The 19,666-nt window shown below is 51.0% G+C and overlaps 1 protein-coding gene across 3 annotated transcripts in view; it reads left to right on the top strand.

Moving 5' to 3' along the window:
• The window catches only part of CORO2B (coronin 2B), a 104,354-nt gene extending 85,807 nt beyond the window's left edge, over positions 1-18,547 (top strand). For 2 of the 3 annotated variants that reach the window (XM_080929670.1, XM_080929671.1), the window contains 9 exons: positions 5,917-6,066; positions 6,953-7,117; positions 8,079-8,195; positions 8,387-8,491; positions 9,445-9,541; positions 11,185-11,297; positions 11,580-11,670; positions 11,883-12,022; positions 16,635-18,547. In XM_080929670.1, coding sequence (XP_080785796.1) covers positions 5,917-6,066; positions 6,953-7,117; positions 8,079-8,195; positions 8,387-8,491; positions 9,445-9,541; positions 11,185-11,297; positions 11,580-11,670; positions 11,883-12,022; positions 16,635-16,766 — 1,110 coding nt within the window. In that variant the 3' untranslated portion in view covers positions 16,767-18,547. Of the gene's footprint in view, positions 1-5,916; positions 6,067-6,952; positions 7,118-8,078; positions 8,196-8,386; positions 8,492-9,444; positions 9,542-11,184; positions 11,298-11,579; positions 11,671-11,882; positions 12,023-16,284; positions 16,460-16,634 lie in introns of all 3 variants that reach the window. The other variant, XR_013975351.1, reaches the window with a different exon arrangement.
• Positions 18,548-19,666: the final 1,119 nt, after the last annotated feature.

Here is a 19,666-nt window from a genome sequence, read left to right as displayed (position 1 = left end):
ATCTCTAGAACCCACATAAAAACTGTACACACACATACACAGGCACACACAAAATAACATCAATTTTAAAAATAAAAGCACAGCACATTGTGACAGTCAGCTCATGGGACTTGATAGTGACAATAAACCACCTCGTTTCCAGTTTATGTGCTTGTGTATAATTTTAATTGTTATTTTATCGTGTACTCCTACTTCTGGAAATCTAAGTTAACTGTCAAACAGAATCAGGCAGCCAGATTCCAGAGGAGGTGCTGTTGTCACGGGAGGCCATGGCTGTATGTGTTGCTTCCCTGAAGACCTAGACATAACAGGGACAAAAGATGCAGAAGCCGAAGACAGCGCTATCCATTACCCTGACCCTACAGGTGTAGGCTGGTGTGGCATTGTGTCTTCATTTTGATAAGAAGGTTAAAAAGTAAGCACCGCAGAACATACCAAGGAGGAAAAGAAAAACAGAGTTCAAGGTTGTCCCCTGGTCTATAGTGAGTTCAAGGGCAGCCTGGGCCATATGAGACCCGGCCTCAAAATAACAACTATTTTTTTTTTAAAGAATTGTTTATTTGTTTATTTATGTGTGTGAGTACACTGTAGCTGTCTTCAGACATACCAGCACCAGAAGAGGGCATCAGATCCCATTACAGACGGTTGTGAGCCACCATGTGGTTGCTGGGAATTGAACTCAGGACCTCTGGAAGAGCAGTCAGTGCTGAGCCATCTCTCCTTCCCAAAATAACAACTTATAATGAAAGAAAGGAGAGGCCAGAGAGAGGTTCAGTGGCTGAGGCTGCTCGCTGCCTTTGCATCCTGCACCCTCGTCAGATGGCTCACAATCACCTGCAACTCCAGCTCCAGGGGATCCAGTGCCTTCTTCTGGCCTGTGTGAGCATCTGTATGCAGACACACACACATACACACACACACACACATACACACAGATACAATTACATATGTGTGTATATATAGAACTAAAATATAATTTTAGTAATTACTTTTATTCTCTCATATATTACATTCCAACTGTAATTTCCACTCCCCTCCCCTCAGCCTCCCCCCATTCCAATATAATTATATTTTTTAAAGAAAAAAAGAATCCCATCTAAAGTTTGACCTATTTTAAAAAGATGTCTGTGATCCTTAATTTTACATAAGCATTACTCAAGTAGGTATTGCAAACCCATGGTCATTGTCTTAGTTAGGATTTCTGTTGCTGTGATGAAACACCATTACCAAAAGAACCTTGGGGGAAGAACAGATTTATTCTATTACATTTCCATATTATAGTCTACCGTCCAAGGCTGTCAGGACAGGAACTCATCCCGGGCAAGAACCCGGAGGAGGAGCTGATGCAGAGACCATGGAGGGGTGCTGCTGACTGGCTTGCTCTTCTTGGCTTGCTCAGCCTGCTTTCTTATAGCACCCAGGACCACCAAGCCCAGGAGTGATACCACCTACAGTAGGCTATGTTCTTCCAACACTGATCAATCATCAATCAAGAAGATGAATCAGTTGGAGGCATCTTCTCAATTTTGATTCTTTCTTTCAAAATGAGTCTAGCAGGCTAGAGAGATGGCTCAGTGGTTAGGAGCACTGACTGTTCTTCCAGAGGTCCTGAGTTCAATTCCCAGCAACCACATGGTGGCTCACAACCATCTGTAATGGGATCCAACGCCCTCTTCTGGTGTGTCTGAAGACAGCTACAGCGTACTCCTATGCATGAAATAAATAAATAAAATCTTTCAAAAAAATGCGCACGCGCACGAAATGAGTCTAGCTGCGTCAAGCTGACATAAAACTAGCCAACAGCCATCTTCTGGGTGGGTGCGTATTCAGTTTTCTTTAGTCTTCAGGGCAACTGTGTGGTATGGGTAGAGTCACGCCCCCGCTGAGAAAACGTGTTCAGAAAATCTAAGAAATTGGCCACAGACTCACAGTCACACAGGTCAGAGCCTGGGTTTGCAGGGAGCTTGTCAGAGCTTAAGACTAAGCTTTGCTGGCTAGCCGCCCTGTCCCCACTCTCGCGCGCACTGGTTTGGAGGCTCTATCTACTCTCCTTCATGCGCTGATCTTGCCCTCGCTTGTCTGCGCATGTCTGCGTCTCTCAGGAGACTCTGAGCTCCTGGAAGCCATGACATGCCCTGCCCCACCCCCACCCCCACTTATCTAAGTTGATTAAACGTGACTGAGTGTGACAAGACCCTGGCTCGGGGCTGGAAGGGCAGTCTCTGGCACAACTGGCTTGCTGGGGAGAACGCTCCACTCTTCTCTCTCTCCACCCCTTCCTTCCACAAATCCTGTTTGGCAGACAGGTTTCCTGTGTTATTGCTGTAGGCTCCCAGCACACTCTCTGCGCAGAACCAGTGTTCCGCCCACATCCCACCTCCACTTTGTTTCCAGCAAATTCCATGCATTCTAAGAGACAGGAGTTTCCTTCTGGGTGTTTTAAGCCCACTGTGAACTGCAGCTACTACTCTCTCCACAGCTTTTTCTTTTTTGTATCTGGTGCCAACATTTTGCTGTGGGTCAAGCCTAGTGGTTTCTTCCCACAATGTCAGAGAAGTCTGGGAGATCAGCTAACTTGGCTCAATGTGCAGGTGAGAAAGCTGGGCCCAGGAGGGGAACTTCCAGGTATCAAATAAGAGACACCTCTCTTTGGGGTATTGTTTCTCCCTGGTTCCCCAAACCCTGCTTAGGGGCTTGGCTCAGATCCTACATGGAACAATCACCAGTGTCTACCTGTTTATGCCTCTCTGTCTCTGTCTGTCTCTGTCTATCTCTGTCTGTCTGTCCGTCTCTCTCTCTCTCTCTCTCTCTCTTTCTCTCTCTCTCTCTCTGTGTGTGTGTGTGTGTGTGTGTGTGTTTCTCAGAAACATAAATCCATCCCAGAGGCTTGGAGCTGGGGTCCCACCTCCCTGGTGTTCCCAAGGCATAAGCCAGCTGTCATTCTAACAACTCATTTCACATGACTCCAGACCCAGCTTGATGTAAGCCACAGGCCTCTGCAAGGCCCATGAATCCCTGTACTTTCTACACCCAGAACTAGAGCCTCAGAGGGGTTAATGGCTCATCCAGTGTCACTCAGATAGAGAGTGGGTTTGGCCTCAAGACACATGCAGGCACGTGCACACACATGCACAAGAACATGCAGATGCATTCATATTACATGCATAAGCACACATAAATGTCTATATAATTTATTTCTTATATATGCTTGCACATGTGTCTTATGTGTTCTATACACGTATGTGCATATGTATGACATATCTGTACATAGCAGTATGTAAAGATACTCACTACCTGCATTCACATGAAAATAAGCTGTGAAACATGCATAATAGCATCTTTTGGGAACAAAAGGAGAAAGTGTGTGTGTGTGTATTGTACACATGTCTAATCTAAGCATTAGTCTTCTCAGTTGGGAGTAAGAGAAATGTCTGTCTTCTTGGTCATCACCCAAACTCCTGTCCCCATTATTTCTAAACTAGTCCTCATTCCACAGTCCTTGAACTGTTGAAAGGCAGAAGGTAATGCCAAGTCCCTCTTCATGTCACTCTTGCACACTCACAGGTGACAATGGGTGGTGGGCTAGAGCCACCAAGGGACTCCCAGTGAGGAACCTTGTTCTCAAATGGGCTGATTTCCTGAAACTGAGAACGGTGGTTTCAAGTTCTCCATGGAAAAACTTCCTTCTTATCGAGTCAATAGATGAGTTTCAGGTGCTTCTGTGAGTTCCTTGTTTCCATAGTCCGATTGGTCAGGAAACTTGGCAAAGGAGTTCTCTTCAAGCACCCCAATTTCAGCCTTGCTCCCTCTCAGATGATCTTTGTGATGATCTAGCCAAATGGTGAAGTTGACAGATTGACATCACATACTAAATTGTTACACTCTTGCTAGTTAATAGTTTTCTGTCTAGATGATATCTAAGGAATATCCTGTGCCTTCCTAGGTATACTAGTTACATAGTTACTTCTCTTGAGCTACTGTGAGAAAGCACTACTATCAAGGCAACTTGTAGAAGCGTTTATTTGAGCTTATGGTGCCAGAGGATAAGAGTCCATCAAGGCAGGGAGACACGTAGCCACATTGGAAGCTAAGGGTCTATGTCTTTTACCATAAGCATGAAGCAGGGGGTCAACTGGAAATAGCTTTAAACACTTAAAGTCCTAGCTGGGTGTTGCATGTCTTTAATCCCAGCACTTGGTAGGCAGGGGTAGACAGAGTTCTGAGTTTGAGGCCAGACTGCTCTACAGAATGAGTTCTAGGACAACCCGGGCTGCAGGGTGAAACAATGTCTCCAAAAAGGAAAGAATAAAAGCCCACCTCCAATGGCTTACTTCCTCCAACAAGGTTACACTTTCTAAACTTCCCCCAAACAGCACCACCAACTAGGGACAAAGTTCAAATACAGAGCCTATGGGGGACATTCTCATTCAAACTGCCACAGTAGATCACAGGACAGGATACAAGGCCTAGAGAAATGGCAGTGGTTAGTTAAGTGTGCTTACGTCTCTTCCAGAGGATCCAAGTTTGGTTCCTAGCAGCAGCCATGTCAACTGCTGTAAGTCCAGCTCCGGGTGATCCAGAGCCATATTCTGGCCTTTTCGAGCATTGCACACACCTACACACACACACACACACACACACACACACACTACACACACACACTTCTCATTATCTCTTATTCTGTAGCTATCAATATGGTACAGCCCCTCATAGCTGATAAGCTGCTACCAACGCTGTCTTATTCTGCATCCCAGGAAGCCGGGCAGGGCAAGAGCAGGGACAGCCTCCCTCATGACACACATGTACACCGCCTTGCGGATAGCATGGCAACAATTGAGACCCGTACCTGGACGGAGCTACTCAAGCCCGATGGGATGGGTGTCAGAAGCCAAGGCCTGTCTGGGGTTCCATGCCTTTCTGGAGCTGTGCTCTCTTCTCCGTAGCTCCCTACCTGGACCGTTTTTCGGCTCCCTCCTTCTCCCCACAGACCATCCTTTTCTGCTTCTTGGTACGCACAAGACCGCAAACAGCGCCACCATCCAGGTTTGCTTAGGATCGCCCCTCAAGCCTGACTTCTCGACTGATGCTCTGCCCTTGAGCCCATTCTCTCTTAGCCTAGACCAGAGCTTCCCTCTGCCCAGATGTCCATCCAGGGTCCAGGAGTAGGAGACCCACCATGAAGGACAGAGGAGCTGGAGCAGGAGGAGAAGCAGATTTCCTTAGCGGGTTGCCGGGGGAACGAAGGCCGATTTAACTAGGAGCTTGCTAAACGCTGCTGTGGCTGTCTGAGCCTGGCAGGATGATAGCTTGCTGGGGGATAGGGAGAGGTCCAGTTGGCAGAGTACTCATCCGGCATGCATGAAACGCTAAGTTCAGTTCCTAGTATCCAATAAAGCGGGTGTGCTAAAAACAAGTCATGGTGGCACATTTCTACCATCTAAACACTCCAGAGATGGAGGAAAGAGAAGTGTCCGGTCATCTTGAGATACATTAGATCCTATTTGGAAAAAAACAACAACAACAAAAACTGAAAACAAAGTTCATTGTCTGGGGTTATTTGGCAGAGAACACCTGTGCCCAAAAGAGGGATGCTCCTCCCCCAGGTCTAAAGTTTCTGCCCTGTCTAGCACTAGCTCCTCCCCCAGGTCTAAGGTTTCTGCCCTGTCTAGCACTAGCTCCTCCCCCAGGTCTAAAGTTTCTGCCCTGTCTAGCACTAGCTCCTCCCCCAGGTCTAAGGGTTCTGCCCTGTCTAGCACTAGCTCCTCCCCCAGGTCTAAGGTTTCTGCCCTGTCTAGCAGCACTAGCTCCTCCCCCAGGTCTATGGTTTCTGCCCTGTCTAGCACTAGCTCCTCCCCCAGGTCTACGATACACCCTATCCCATCTGTCCAACTAAAAGCATGACTCCTCCCTCTGCAGGTGCGGATCTGGGAGATCCCTGACGGCGGGCTGAAGCGGAACATGACCGAGGCTCTCCTGGAACTCCACGGACACAGTCGCCGTGTGGGCCTGGTTGAGTGGCACCCCACGACCAACAACATTCTGTTCAGTGCAGGTTATGACTACAAGGTGCGGGGACCCAGGTGTGGGCAGCCTGGCTGAAGCTGGCTTTCTGGGAGACGATGGGGGAGGGGAGAGCAGGGGATAGTCTAACGTGTTGACTGACAGGGCCCATTTGGTCATTCATTCATTCATTTGCTACGTAATACTGACCATCACCTATGCACAAATGTTCCCTGGAGGTCTTGGGGGGCTAAGGCATCTTTCCTGTCCTCTCTGGAGTTTAGTGGACTAGAAGACCACCATGCCTGTAACCTTTGTCTGGTAACTTACTAACCAAGAGATGATCATGCCTTCCTAGTAGGAAAAATGAGCAACCTGAGCTACAGGGCTGCAGGGAAAATTGCAACCCCAAATCATGCCAGCCATGGACCAGTCCATGGGGTGTCTCTCCTCATGTCCTGAAGAAACCGAGTCAAGACGGACCTGTCAGAGACTCTCAGTAGATGTGTGTTGGTTACTTTTCTGGCTGTTGTGACCAAATACTCAACAAGAAGCAGCATAAGGAAGGGTCGTCTTGGCTCACAGTTGGAGGGCAGAGATAGCGGACTCATGAGGCAGCGGGTCCTACTGCTTCAAGGTCAGGAGGCAGAGATGACTGTTGGTGCTTAGCCATCCATGGAGAAGTGCCGCTCACATTTAGGGTGGGTCTTCCTGCCTCAGTTTACCCAGTCTAGACATTCCCTCACAGATACTTCCAGACCATTGTCTTCTAGGTGATGGCCGATGTGAAGCATCTGCCTTTCATTCAGAAGCCTTGACAATGAGGCTGTAGCCCCGCACAGCCCAGGCCTTGTGCACACAGCTCCTCCCAGGGCTGCTGCTGTGAGCGGAGGAGAGGCACCCAGGACCACAGCAGCCGATGACTTTACCTCCCGCGCATCTGCCTTCACAGGTCCTCATCTGGAACCTGGACATCGGAGAGCCAGTGAAAATGATTGACTGTCACACGGACGTGATCCTCTGCATGTCCTTCAACACGGACGGCAGCCTGCTCACCACCACGTGCAAGGACAAGAGGCTTCGTGTGATAGAGCCCCGCTCCGGCCGTGTCCTGCAGGTGGAGCACACATTTTGTTGAGGGGGAGGAAGTGCTGGGGCCCTGCTCCTGCATCTCACCCACGCCTTTGGACCAGCCTGTCGGCTCAGGACCATTCTCGGCCTGTAGGAGCTCTGATTTGTTATGGGCAGGAAGGGACCAGAGGACCAGAGGACTCTTTTCTGCCATGGTAACATCTCCTCTAAAAGGGATTCTTCTGCCTATTGTGATGGACCTTCAGTCCCCGAGTCCCTGGGGTTAGCCAAGTCTCATCATGGGTCCAAGGGAGGGGACCTTGGACTCACTGCACAGGATGTGCCTGTGGTAAAAGGCATGTGATCCCAGGTCCACAGATGACTCCATGTGGGGAGGGTGGTGGGAGGTTACTCCCTGAGACTCAGATGGAAGGGATTGAGCTACTTGGGAATAACCCATGATAATTTCCTGAGTTCTTACTACATGGCAACCATACGTGGTTCTGGAGGATGGGAAATACGGATGGGTAGGACAGAGGACCGAGGACTACTTAAGAGGAAGCAGTTGATAAGGAGTTTGATCCCCAGAACCATCTAAAACCATAGGAGGTGGAGCATTCCTGGAATCTCAGCTCTTGAAGATTGAGGCAGGATTGAGGGGTTGGGGTATTTTCAGGTCAAGTTTTGTGGGTTAGAAGAGGTGTCACTGTGACAGTATTCAATACAGGCCCCTGGGGAAAATAGTGAAGGACAACCTGGCCCTTCCCTGTTTCCTGTGCTTTGGACAATGCAAGGCCCTTGGCTCCTGAATCCCAGGGCTCTGGGCAGGAGTACAACTGTGTTAGTATCCTGCAGCTACCATAACAAATGACCTCAAACTAAGTAGCCTTAAACAACAGAAACTCGTCCCTCCCCCCACCCCATCCTGCATAGGGGGATCCAGTTGTCCCAGGTGGATGTGTCTGCAGGCTGCTTCCTGACTCACCTATGGTCTCTGTCCCCTCCAGGAGGCAAACTGCAAAAACCACAGAGTGAACCGGGTAGTCTTCCTGGGCAACATGAAGCGGCTCCTCACGACAGGGGTCTCCAGGTGGAACACGAGACAGATTGCCCTCTGGGACCAGGTCAGAACCCGGGATGTCAGAAGGAGGGCGCGGCGGGGGGGGGGGGGGGGTGGGGTGGGGGGGAGCCTGAATCTGAGCTCCTGGGTCTCTGAGTGTGTTGGTCCCTCCGCTGGAGGGGGCTGTGGCTCTGGTGGCTGTGCTGGGATTTCCTCCTAGACGCAGCCTGATCCACGGCACCCCCCTCCCTACAGGAGGATCTGTCCATGCCAATGATCGAGGAAGAAATCGATGGACTCTCGGGCCTCCTGTTCCCATTCTATGATGCTGACACCCACATGCTCTACCTGGCTGGAAAGGTAGTGGGGTGAGGGAGGGGCTGTCAGTGGGAGACCCCTCCCCTCTAGAACACCACTCTTGCCTGATCCTAAGAAAACCAACCTAATCTCTGTGGCTTCCCACGAGCCAGCCCAGCTCTTGGCTCTCACCACTTCCAACCACACCTCGTTCGTGCCGATGTCGGTGACTGAGCGCTCCTTACAGGACCAGCCGGAGGGGAGGAATAAAGAGCCAAGCTTGGCCTGTAGTCAGTGACCAGTGGCAGAAGACGAAACACCTGTCAGGAGATCTTCGAATATGGCCTCGTCAGAAAGGCCGTATCGACATGACAAACACACCACACATCACACCAAACACCACATGGAACATATAATGTACATACCACAGACATAGTGTACATACTGACTGCACCATAGTACACACTTCAGAGACCATACATACATAGTACACTACACATACATACATACCACACATGATACCACCCATATAAGCCACTACATCCATGTCACACAGACTATACATACAAACCACATTGCATACATACACATTATACAGACTGTAATATATACTACAGTGCACACAAACTGTGCACCATACCTACATATACCATACCATCTATACATACAATATCACACACATACCACACATTACATCATATACATCACAGCATATATACTATACAAACGTGCTATACTGCACACATGCCACATACATACACACACACACTGCACACACATGACATAAATTCCATGTACCATGCAGACACCCACTGTGAGCACATATCACATAAATACAGCACATATCACATAAATACCATCCCATATTCACCCCTGCCCCTAGTAGAGCTACCAAGGCCTAAAGGCCTCCATTTCCTGACCATGTCTGAGGCACAAGGGCAGCTTTTCTACAGCACCCTGGGCCTAGGGCTGCTGGACCCTGTCCTCCATTCCCATGCTTCTCTGCTTACTTTCAGGGGGATGGAAACATCCGGTACTATGAGATCAGCACGGAGAAGCCATACCTGAGCTACCTCATGGAGTTCCGCTCCCCAGCCCCACAGAAAGGCCTAGGTAAGAACCCGGAGGCTGCAGGGCTGCTTTGTGCAGAACAGCAGATGGCATTGGCTCGCGAATACGCAGGATGCCCATACACAGTAGTCCGACTCCAAAGCCACAGCCAGTGGGCAGATGAGAATGGGACCCAGGCATACTGCCTTGGGCGGGTCAGCTCCTCCACACACATTCATGGCACCAGCTTGGCCATCTCCGCTCAGCAGCAGCCCGCAGGGTACAGGCTCCGTCCTCTCCCTCAGCTGTAGATGGAGAGATCCTCTCCACAGTGGTAGGAGGTGGCTCGGTGGCTATAAAGCCAGGACTATAGCCCGGCTGCAACGCTTGCCAGGCCCAGCAGGGCAGGCAGAACCCTCACTGTTTTCCTTGGATCCCAGCACCCAGAGAGGGGAACAGAAGACTGTGAGTCTGAAGGCAGTCCAGGGGCTATTTAGTGAGACCCTGTCTTGATAAAGAGGAAGAGGAATCGAGAGGGAGGAGAGATAGGTGGAAGAGAGAGTATTCTAGAATTCTCTTTGGAAGAGCCGCTTCTATCCATCCCCCTCTGTCACACTCACACTCCAGGGAAGACACATGTTCTGCCTGTGCTGGGCACACGGCCAGGCAGGTGCCAGTCATCCGTGTGCATCACCCTCCCATGACCTCACACGGGGCCATTTCTGCCCAACAGACCAAAAGTTCAGAGTTCGTGACTCATCCAAGAACTCCTGTGTGGAAAAGGAGCTGAGTCCCAGTTCGAATCCCGCTTGTGGAAGCCCAGGCTGAGATCTTAGCACCATGCCACCCTGCCTTGGAGCAGCTTTTCTGTTCAGGAGACAAAGCTGCTCCGGGCAGTTTGGCTGGTGAGGCGTAGACAACACACACGCACTGCAGGTTCCAGTCAACAATGAGCTGCGTTGAAACCTCTGGAGTGGGGAATGGCTTTACCCCCGTCTCAGTCAGGGTTTCTATCCCTGCACAAAACATCATCACCAAGAAGCAAGTTGGGGAGCAAAGGGTTTATTCAGCTTACACTTCCACGTTGCTGTTCATCACCAAAGGAAGTCAGGACTGGAACTCAAGCAGGTCAGGAAGCAGGAGCTGATGCAGAGGCCATGGAGGGATGTTACTTACTGGCTTGCTTCCCCTGGTTTGCTCATCCTGCTTTCTTATAGAACCCAGGTCTACCAGCCCAGGGATGGGACCACCCACAATGGTTTGGGCCCTCCCCCCTTGATCACTAGTTGAGAAAATGCCTTACAGCTGGATTTCATGGAGGCCTTTACTCAACTGAGACTCCTTTCTCTGTGATGACTCCAGCTTGTGTCAAGTTAACACAAAACCAGCCAGTGCACCCCCTTTCTGTTCTCTGCAGACTGATACAAAATGGCTAGGGGAAGACAGTTCATCCCAGAAGGTGCTAGACCCTGAAGCCTTGTGTAACTTTGTATCCTGAGTTTGAGGCCAGTATGGGATACATGCCCTTAACCTTGCCTGCCCCCTCCCCTGGCAAAAGTGACTGTCTTCAGTCAGAGGCTGGCTCAAGACACCATGGCCACCCTTGGTCGTTTGAATGGGTCCTTACACCCAAACTTCATCCAGCCTGAGAACATCAGACCGTGAGCAGGAACAGAGAGATTCTCCAAAAAGCCGTCTCTCCACAGGGGTCATGCCCAAGCATGGGCTGGACGTGTCTGCGTGCGAGGTCTTCCGTTTCTACAAGCTGGTGACACTCAAGGGCCTGATTGAACCCATCTCCATGATCGTGCCCCGGAGGGTGAGTGGGCCCAGGTCGGGCTGTAAAGGGCCTCATGTTGAATCCTACTAACCAGAAGCCCAGAGGAACCCAGATAAAGGAGGTGTCAGGCACTAGAACATAAAGCTCCACCTGAGGTAGATGGCAGAGGATGGCTGGTTTGGATGAAAGGGGGCAGTTCTCTGCAGGAGGTCCGGGGAGGACAATGACTTAGAAGTGGGATGGCTGGAGTGTGCCTACCTGGATGGCCAAGGCTTTCCCAGCAGTCCCCAGATACCCTTCCTGTTTCTCCTCCTCATGCAGTCAGACTCCTACCAGGAGGACATTTACCCCATGACACCAGGCACAGAGCCGGCGCTGACCCCTGATGAATGGCTCGGAGGCATCAACCGAGGTATCTCTAAAGGCGGGCGCCACAAAAGAGCCCAAGAGGCTGCAGGCTTCGCCACCCTCTAGCTCAGCCAGCTTCTCTGCATGACCCCGCCCCCAGCCCCACCCCCGTCCGGATGTGCCCTCCCTCCCACACAGTCGGTGAGCTCTGCGCAGTGATACTCCTCGCTCTCCGGTCCAGCCTGTTGGACGACACTGTCTCCGTTACCTCCTCAGATCCCGTGCTGATGTCTCTGAAGGAAGGTTATAAGAAGTCTTCAAAAGTGGTGTTTAAGGTCCCCATCAGAGAAAAGAAGAGTGTGGTCGTCAACGGCATAGATTTATTAGAAAACGTCCCTCCCAGGACAGAGAACGAGGTAAGGCTGCAGGGTCCCTCCCCGCACCCCCAACTCAAGAAGAGCCAGCCCTTTATGTGGCCACTGTGAGGTTCAGGCTTGGAAGCCAGCTCTATGCTGGGACTTTTTTTTTCTGTCAGGGACACTTTCTGTGAGTAACACGTAGTTGGCTCCCTTTGCGTCTGACCTCAGTGAACGTGGAGGCTGGAAAGCCAGAGATCTGCCCTGCTCCAAACCTCAAACTCACTGACACAGGGGGTTGGACATCATCCTTCTGAATTCACTGCAGAGTGCTGTGGGCATTGTAAGTCACCGAGAGGATACGGCCTGGCCTCCTCACAGCCTGCCTTGCTGCTCTGTCACATGTCCTGTTTACAGAAGGCTCTCTGCACCACCCAGAAGTAAGACAGCTAGAGCTGTTCATGCCCTCTGAAGTTAGCACTCAACCCACAGGCCCACATGCCAACACAGCCCAGCTTAGCTGGCATCACAGGGCGCCCGCTGTGCGTCCGGCCACGGGCCTGGTGCGGCTGGAAAACTGATTGGTTGTACAAGCCCATCTGTGTATGAATTCTAGCTCTGCCATTTCCTGGCTGGGATTGAGCTTCCTGACTTGTCCATCTGTTGTGGCACTAGCGAGATGGCGCACAGTTCCCAGTAGTCTTCATGGCTCATACTAAGCGCCCAGAGAGGCTGGCTGTGTCAGCCTCTACTGCTGTGTAACACATCACCCAGAGCATATTAACTTCATGATTAAAATACCCGAAGGAGCAAGCAGAGAGGGTTTGGGGGAGCCTACAGTTGGAGGGGATACAGTCCACCACAGCGGGGAAATCACAGCAGCACTAGGAAGAGGCATCTATCTGGTTGCCCCACCTCCACAATCAGGAAGAATAGAGTGACAGGAAATGGGACAGGGCTATAAGACTTATAATCTCACGTCCTAGTGACAGTGACCTGCTTCATCTAGGGAGGCATCACCTCCTACAGGCCCCGCAACCTTCCCGGATAGCACTCCCAGTTGGAAACCACGTGTTCAAACACATGAGCCTCTGAGGGGCCCTCCATACGCAAAGCACAACACCTCACAAAGGCTAGTCAGCTTGCGGCATCTCTGGGTGCCCTCAGTTTACGTCACTTATAAGCTGCAGTTATTTCAACCGGGGTTGTGGCCACAGCCCGGGTCCTAGCTAAGGGAGGACCTGCCTGGATAGTAGCTGCTCATACAGAGGACCTCAGTCCTCACTGTCCTAGCTTTATGGACTTCGCTAAGTGTTAGCTTTCACCACGTCAGCCAGCTTCCCACAGAGCAAGAGAGGAGTCCAAGATGGAAGCCATTGTAGTTCCGTGAGGTGGTCCGGGACGATACATCATCAATGCGGCCATGCCCTGCTTGCTTGACCCAAGCTGTTAGGTTCCATTGAGTTCAGCGGGGAGGATGACAAGTACCACCTTAGACTAGGCTGTTGGTCCGCAAACATAGACTGTCACCATCATTAGTGAAAAATCACTGCGTTTGACCTCAGGGATCAGCCTTAAACAGAACTGGCCAGGCAGCTCGATCACAGGCAGGAGATGTGTTTATAGACTGGGGATGTGGCTCAGCTAGTAAAGCGCTTGTCTAACATGGCCTGGGTTCTTTACCCAGAACCACATACACTGGGCCTGTAGTCCATAGAGCTAGAGACCTGGGATAGGACAGAAAGGGGGTGGGGCCGTTTCCCACTGCAGAAAGATGTTCAGATTTCTAGAATAAATAAAAGCTGTGATAAACAGGATTCTTCTCAAAACAACCCAGGCGGAGGGCAGTGGTTGAAGACTTGGAACTGGAGCAAAGCTTACAGCAGAGACTAGGGAGCTCTTGGGACCCCTTTTCCCATTTTTTTAATAGTTAACATTTTCAGTTTTTAAACCATTAACGGGGCTGGAGAGATGGCTTAGTGGTTAAGAGCACTGGCTGCTCTTCCAGAGGTCCTGAGTTCACAACCATCTGTAATGAGATCCGACACCCTCTTCTGGTGTGTCTGAAGACAGCTACAATGTACTCACATACATAAAATAATAAGTCTTAAAATTTTTTTTTTAAAAATGCCCTGCCTTTTGAAGGTAGACTGGGTTGCTGAGCTTGAGTAAGAAACAGCGAGGGCTGGAACTCTGTCACAGACCTGAGGGCAAAGAGGAAAGCCCAAGGGGATTAGGTGGAGTGCTGGCCAGCTAGGCCAGCTACCTGGGGGAGCATCCGTAGGTTCTCTGTGCAGGTGAGACAGCGCACCTCCTGCAGCTAAGCCTCTCCCACCTTGGGAAGAAATAACTCAGACCCAGAGTTGTAGTCATTCCAAAAGCTTGGAAGCAACGAGTGAGCCAGAGGGGCAGAAAAGGGAAACAGCAATCTAAGGGTAAGGAGACAGCTCAGAAGCAGGGCACGATGGTGCATGCCTGAAATATCAGCACTCAGGAGGCAGGAGGACTGCCATGAGTTTGAGCTAGCCTGGGCTACAGAGTGAGTTCCAGGCCAGACTAGGGTAAAGAATAGGCTATCTTAAAAATGGGAGGGGGACAAGAGAGAAGGGGAGAGAGAAGTTGGTGGACAACTCAGTAACTGTACTGAATTACGCAGTTAAAATGTGGGGCTCGATGGTCTGAATTACACCTCAAAGAGCCATGCTGCGAAGTGGTCACAATGCTGCAAGCTTGTAATCGCAGCAGCTGGGAGGCAGAGGCAGCAGAACAGCCACCAATTCCAAGCCAGCCTGGGCTACAAGTCTGTAATCCTAGCACTCGAGAGGTCTAAGCAGGAATAGATCAAATCCCAGGCTAGCCTGGGCTATATATAAGGGGCCCCTGTCTCAGCACCCCTACACACATAAATGATAGTATAAATCAATTAATTGATTTTAAAACAGAAAAAGTCAGTGAAGGGAGGGAATCATAAAAATGATGCATTCCTTAAACCGTTGACTTTCTCTTGAAACATTAAATGTATGTATTCATACTTCAGAGTGAGGAGTTGAACTGGATCTCCCTGTGCAGCCCAGGCTAGCCTCAAACTCTCCATCCTCCTGCCTCAGCCAGCACTGGATTACAGGCCTGTGCACTGGACCCAGTCCCTTTGAGGACTTTGACGGGGGCAGGGCCCGGCCACTTCCCTGGCTGCTGCCTCCCCGGTTGGAGTGCCCTGAGGCAGCCTCTCCCATGTTAATCACGCCTGAACTCCCATTCCACCCGCCGTCCTTTTGGTTTGGTTTTTGCTTGATCTTAACTAAAAGACTGAGAAGCAGCTCAGAATCTTAGGGGTGAAACCAGACAAACAATGTCAGTCTGAAAGCCAAGTCCCCATTTTACATTGTTTTCTTCAGCCTGTTTGTATTCTGGCTACGCAGGGATTGAACCCAGGGCCTCACACACGCTGAGCAAGTGCTACACCACTAGCCCTAATCTGCTTCTGACATAGGTACCATGAGGTAGAACACTCATTCTCTGTGACATATGTGCGTATGTGTGTATACATGTGTGTATATGTATGTGTGCATATATATATCGTGTGTATGTCTGTATGTGTGTATATGTGTGTGTGCATATGTATGTGTGAGTATATGTGTGCATGTGTGTGTATGTGTATATATATGTATGTGTGTGTATGCCTGTGTGCGTTGTCTACTTTTGTGACAGCCTTTCCTATAGCCCTCTCTGGCCTCAAGCTCGGTATTTAACCAAGGGTGATCTTGAACTTCTCAAACCCAACACAAGCTAGGCAAGTACTCTACCAGGTGAGCTGCATCCCAACCCCAGGCCTGGGACTTTTGACAGGTGCATTGGTTGGAGGCTGCATAACCAGTCTCCATGGTTACATCACCTATACCTGGTTGTTTAGCCATCACCTTTAGCATGACTACTCTCTACTTATGTGTTCTATAGATGTGGCCATGCTGTCCTCATTGGAGTACACTATATTTAAATAAATCATAAAGGCACATACATAATCAATGTAACTATGTCAGATCTCACAACACGGTGACTGTGGATGTCCCAGCTTGCTTTCCATCGCTGGGGAATTTGCCATGGCTAAAAAGGTGGAGAGGAAGGAGGTCACCTGACTCACACTACCGTGTCACAGTGTCACTCACACTACCGTGTCACAGTCTGTCACTTACACTATAGTGTCTTAGTCCATCAGTGAGGGAAGTAGGAGTTGGGGTGCAAAAACTCAATTTCCTCCAGAAGAGAAGAGGGACTGGCTCTGGATATGATCCTCTAAAACAGTGAGGACAACACACACTTGACAGGAAGATCCTGAGTTCAAGGTCATGCTCAGCTACTCAGACTGGAAGGAGCTAGAGTGAGTGCCCATCTCAAACAAACAAAGGCTTCATAGTTCAGACCCATAAAGGGCCAACTTAAGATCCTGAAAACCGGCCTCCATCAGACAGGCCTGCATGCTTCACTGTTCTCCCGTCAGGGGTAAGTAGAGGCCCTGGAAATAACTGCAGGTAATCCCGGGCTGGCTGTCCCAGGGTGGTAGGACCGAGGAAGGTGAGCAGGCATGGCGGGTCTGGGTAGGGTGGGTATCTGAGAACCAGGGTCCTCCAGAGTCCTCCTAACCTACTCTCTCCCTGCACCCTTTGTTGTACCCCAGCTCCTCAGGATGTTCTTCAGGCAGCAAGATGAGATTCGGAGGCTGAAGGAGGAGCTGGCGCAGAAGGACATCCGGCTCCGGCAGCTCCAGCTGGAACTGAAAAACCTGCGCAACAACCCCAAGAACTGCTAGCCCCGCCCCGGGCTGCGTTAGCCCCGCCTCGGGCTGCGTTAGCCCCGCCCCAGGCTGCGTTAGCCCCGCCTCGGGCTGTTTTCCAAGCCGATCTCTCCGTGGTTTCTACTAGTCCCTAAACTGCCTCTAATCTGTAGGGCCCGGACTGAAGCTGGGGACCAGCTGGTAGACCCTACCTACCACCTCGAGAACTGGAAGCTGACCTTTGACCTCCTGACTTCACGCAAACACCAGTTCCCCAGCCTCTCCTGAAAAGCCCACCCCTGATTGGCTGCCCTTTTCCTTGCAGCCCCAAGAGCCAGGCTCCACGCCTTGGCTCCCTGCTAGTGTCCTCGGAGGAACAGGAAGAGTGGGGTTACAACCTGATTTAGAACTTGAATTTGTCCCCCTGCAGAGGGGCTGCCAGGACCTGTCTACACAGGAACCAGTCGCTCAGACCCCTGCATTACTCTGAAGCACTGTGGGGGCTGGACTGAGGGTAGAGCGCTCTGCCCACCTCCTGCCTCATTATGCCCCCGGCTGCCCTGCGAGCTCAATTTTTGTCCCCCAGTGGTGAGCACCTGGCAGCCAGCCCTTTTCTTTCTGGACTCTCTCCCACCCCCTTGTCTTCAGGGAATGAAGAGGACGCTCTCCAAGGCCATAATGCCCCTTTGCCTACCCCGTGGTTCTCTTCGAAGCTCTTTTCCAACCCTTTTCCATTTCATTTATGAAGCAGGCAGGGTAGGGATTAGTGTCCCCACTTGTCACTGAGGCAGAACTGAGGGCTCCCATCAGGAAGCAACTTACAGTCACCCAGAGGGTCAGCAGCAGACCAAGTACCCTTGGTATGCAGACCCCACGGCCAGAGCCCTTCCCACTGCACTGAGATCCCAATCTCTTTGTGGGCTTCCGCGGAAAGAGACCTGGAAGCCACGCACAGTCTGCCCAACACCAGTAGTGCCAACATGCTATACTGCCAGGTTGAGGTCCTCACACTCAGTGCCCCTGGACCCCCTGGCCCGCACTCCTTGCTCTCACTCCCTGCGAGGGGTGCGGGGCTCCATCTGATGAGAGGCCTCTTCCTGGAAGCCGAGGCAGAGAAAGGGTAAGAGCTTGGCCCTAGGGCAGGCAGAGCAAGATGGCTTCCAGGGATGCTCTACCTGTCTCCCTCCACTCCCCAGTCCCTTCCCACTTCCACCACCCCCCCCCCCCCGCTATCTCAGCCACTTTCAGCCTTACACGCACAGGATGACCACAGCCACCACCACCCACACACAGAACTTGAACGTTTACCCAGTTTTTTGACACATAGATCTCACCGACTCGCGCATCGGCCCTGCTTTCCAGTGGAGGGAAGCGGGAAGCGGCCCTCTGCACGCAGCTCCACGATGCTGCATCTACGCAGGTCTTCTACACGCTTGATTTGACCCCCCTCCCCTCCCTCTTTCCATTCCCCACCTAACCAGGGAGCTCAAGGGCACTGGTGTCAGGGACAGCCACTGCCATTTGGGCAGAGGAGATGTGAGCTCTCTGTCACTGGCTAGGGTCTGCTATACACAGGACACTACACGCCACCCTGCAAAACTTCCCAACTGCAGAGGCGCTCCTGGGGAGCTGGGAGGTGAGGTTCCCCAGCCCTGGGGCCTCTCCTGTCCAACCGCAGATGTCCCTGCTCCCGGCTGCTGAAGCAAGCTCTCCTGCACCACTGCAGCTAGACTGTCAGCTCCCACCCGCCCTCCACACTTCTGGAGCTTTCTTCTCTCCATTGACCTGTGTGGTCTTCTGTGATTATTTATGCTGCCTCCCAAGGATAAAGTTGAAATAAAATGTTTTGAAGTTATCAAACGAGGGCACGGACTTTGTCATTTGGCCGCAGGGAGATCCTACGCTGTCACCTCCTTGTCTCTGCGGCCAGCTGCACGCTCACAGCTCCTTTGTCTTTCTGAAGTGACAGCTGCCACTTTTGATGTCCCAGGAACAACAGTGCTTTGCCATGGGTCGTCCTGGACACTTCACGTTCATCAGTGTCCCAGCCATAAAGCACCAGATGTCGGGGCGACCTCCACATACTTTTGACAGACAAAAATGGTCCCACATATTATTCAGGTTTCCTGGAGCTGGAGTCACAGCCGGTTGTGAACCACTGTGTGGGTGCTGGGAACTGAAGCCGGGCCCTCTGCAAGGGTAGCCAGTGCTCTAACCACAGAGCCAACTCTCAGTTCCTCTTTTTTTAAATGAACTACTTCTTACAGCTATTCCAAAGATATTTGCTATGGACAAATATAGTGACTCATACCTATAATTCCACTCTCAGATGTGAAAGCAGGAGGGTTATCCAGAGCTCCAGCCCAGGGGCTGGAGAGATGGCTCAGTGGTCAGAGCACCCGACTGCTCTTCCTGAGGTCCTGAGTTCAATTCCCAGCAACCACATGGTAGTTCACAACCATCTGTAAAGGGATCAGATGCCCTCTTCTGGTGTGTCTGAAGATAGCTACAGTGTACTCATATACATATACATAAATAAATAAATCATGGGGGGAAAAAAGTTCCAGCCCAGCCTGAGATTCACAGAAAGACGTTGTCTCAAAAGAGGGAGGGGCACACCAAGGATGTAGCTCGGTTGGTAGGGTGCTCACGAAGCCCTGAATCTGAGCACAGGCACTACGTAAACTAGGGATGGTAGCACAAAATTGTAACCCTAGCACTTGGGGAGTGGGGGCAGGAAGAGCAGAAGTTCAAAGTTAATCGTGGCTACGTAGGGAATTCAGGCCCAGCCTGGGTTATATAAGGACCATGTTTGTTCAGTATCTAATCCAGTGTTGGGATCTGGGAAGACGAGAGTCTTACACTGGAATAGCACTTCATGGACTGCACTGTACTAATCCATGCATTTGACTCCCTGGGTTCTACTGGTGGGTCAC

This window comes from Micromys minutus (assembly GCF_963924665.1).
Source record: "Micromys minutus genome assembly, chromosome: 16".
NCBI classification, from domain to species: Eukaryota; Metazoa; Chordata; class Mammalia; order Rodentia; family Muridae; genus Micromys; species Micromys minutus.
This window is presented reverse-complemented; position numbering and strand designations above follow the sequence as displayed.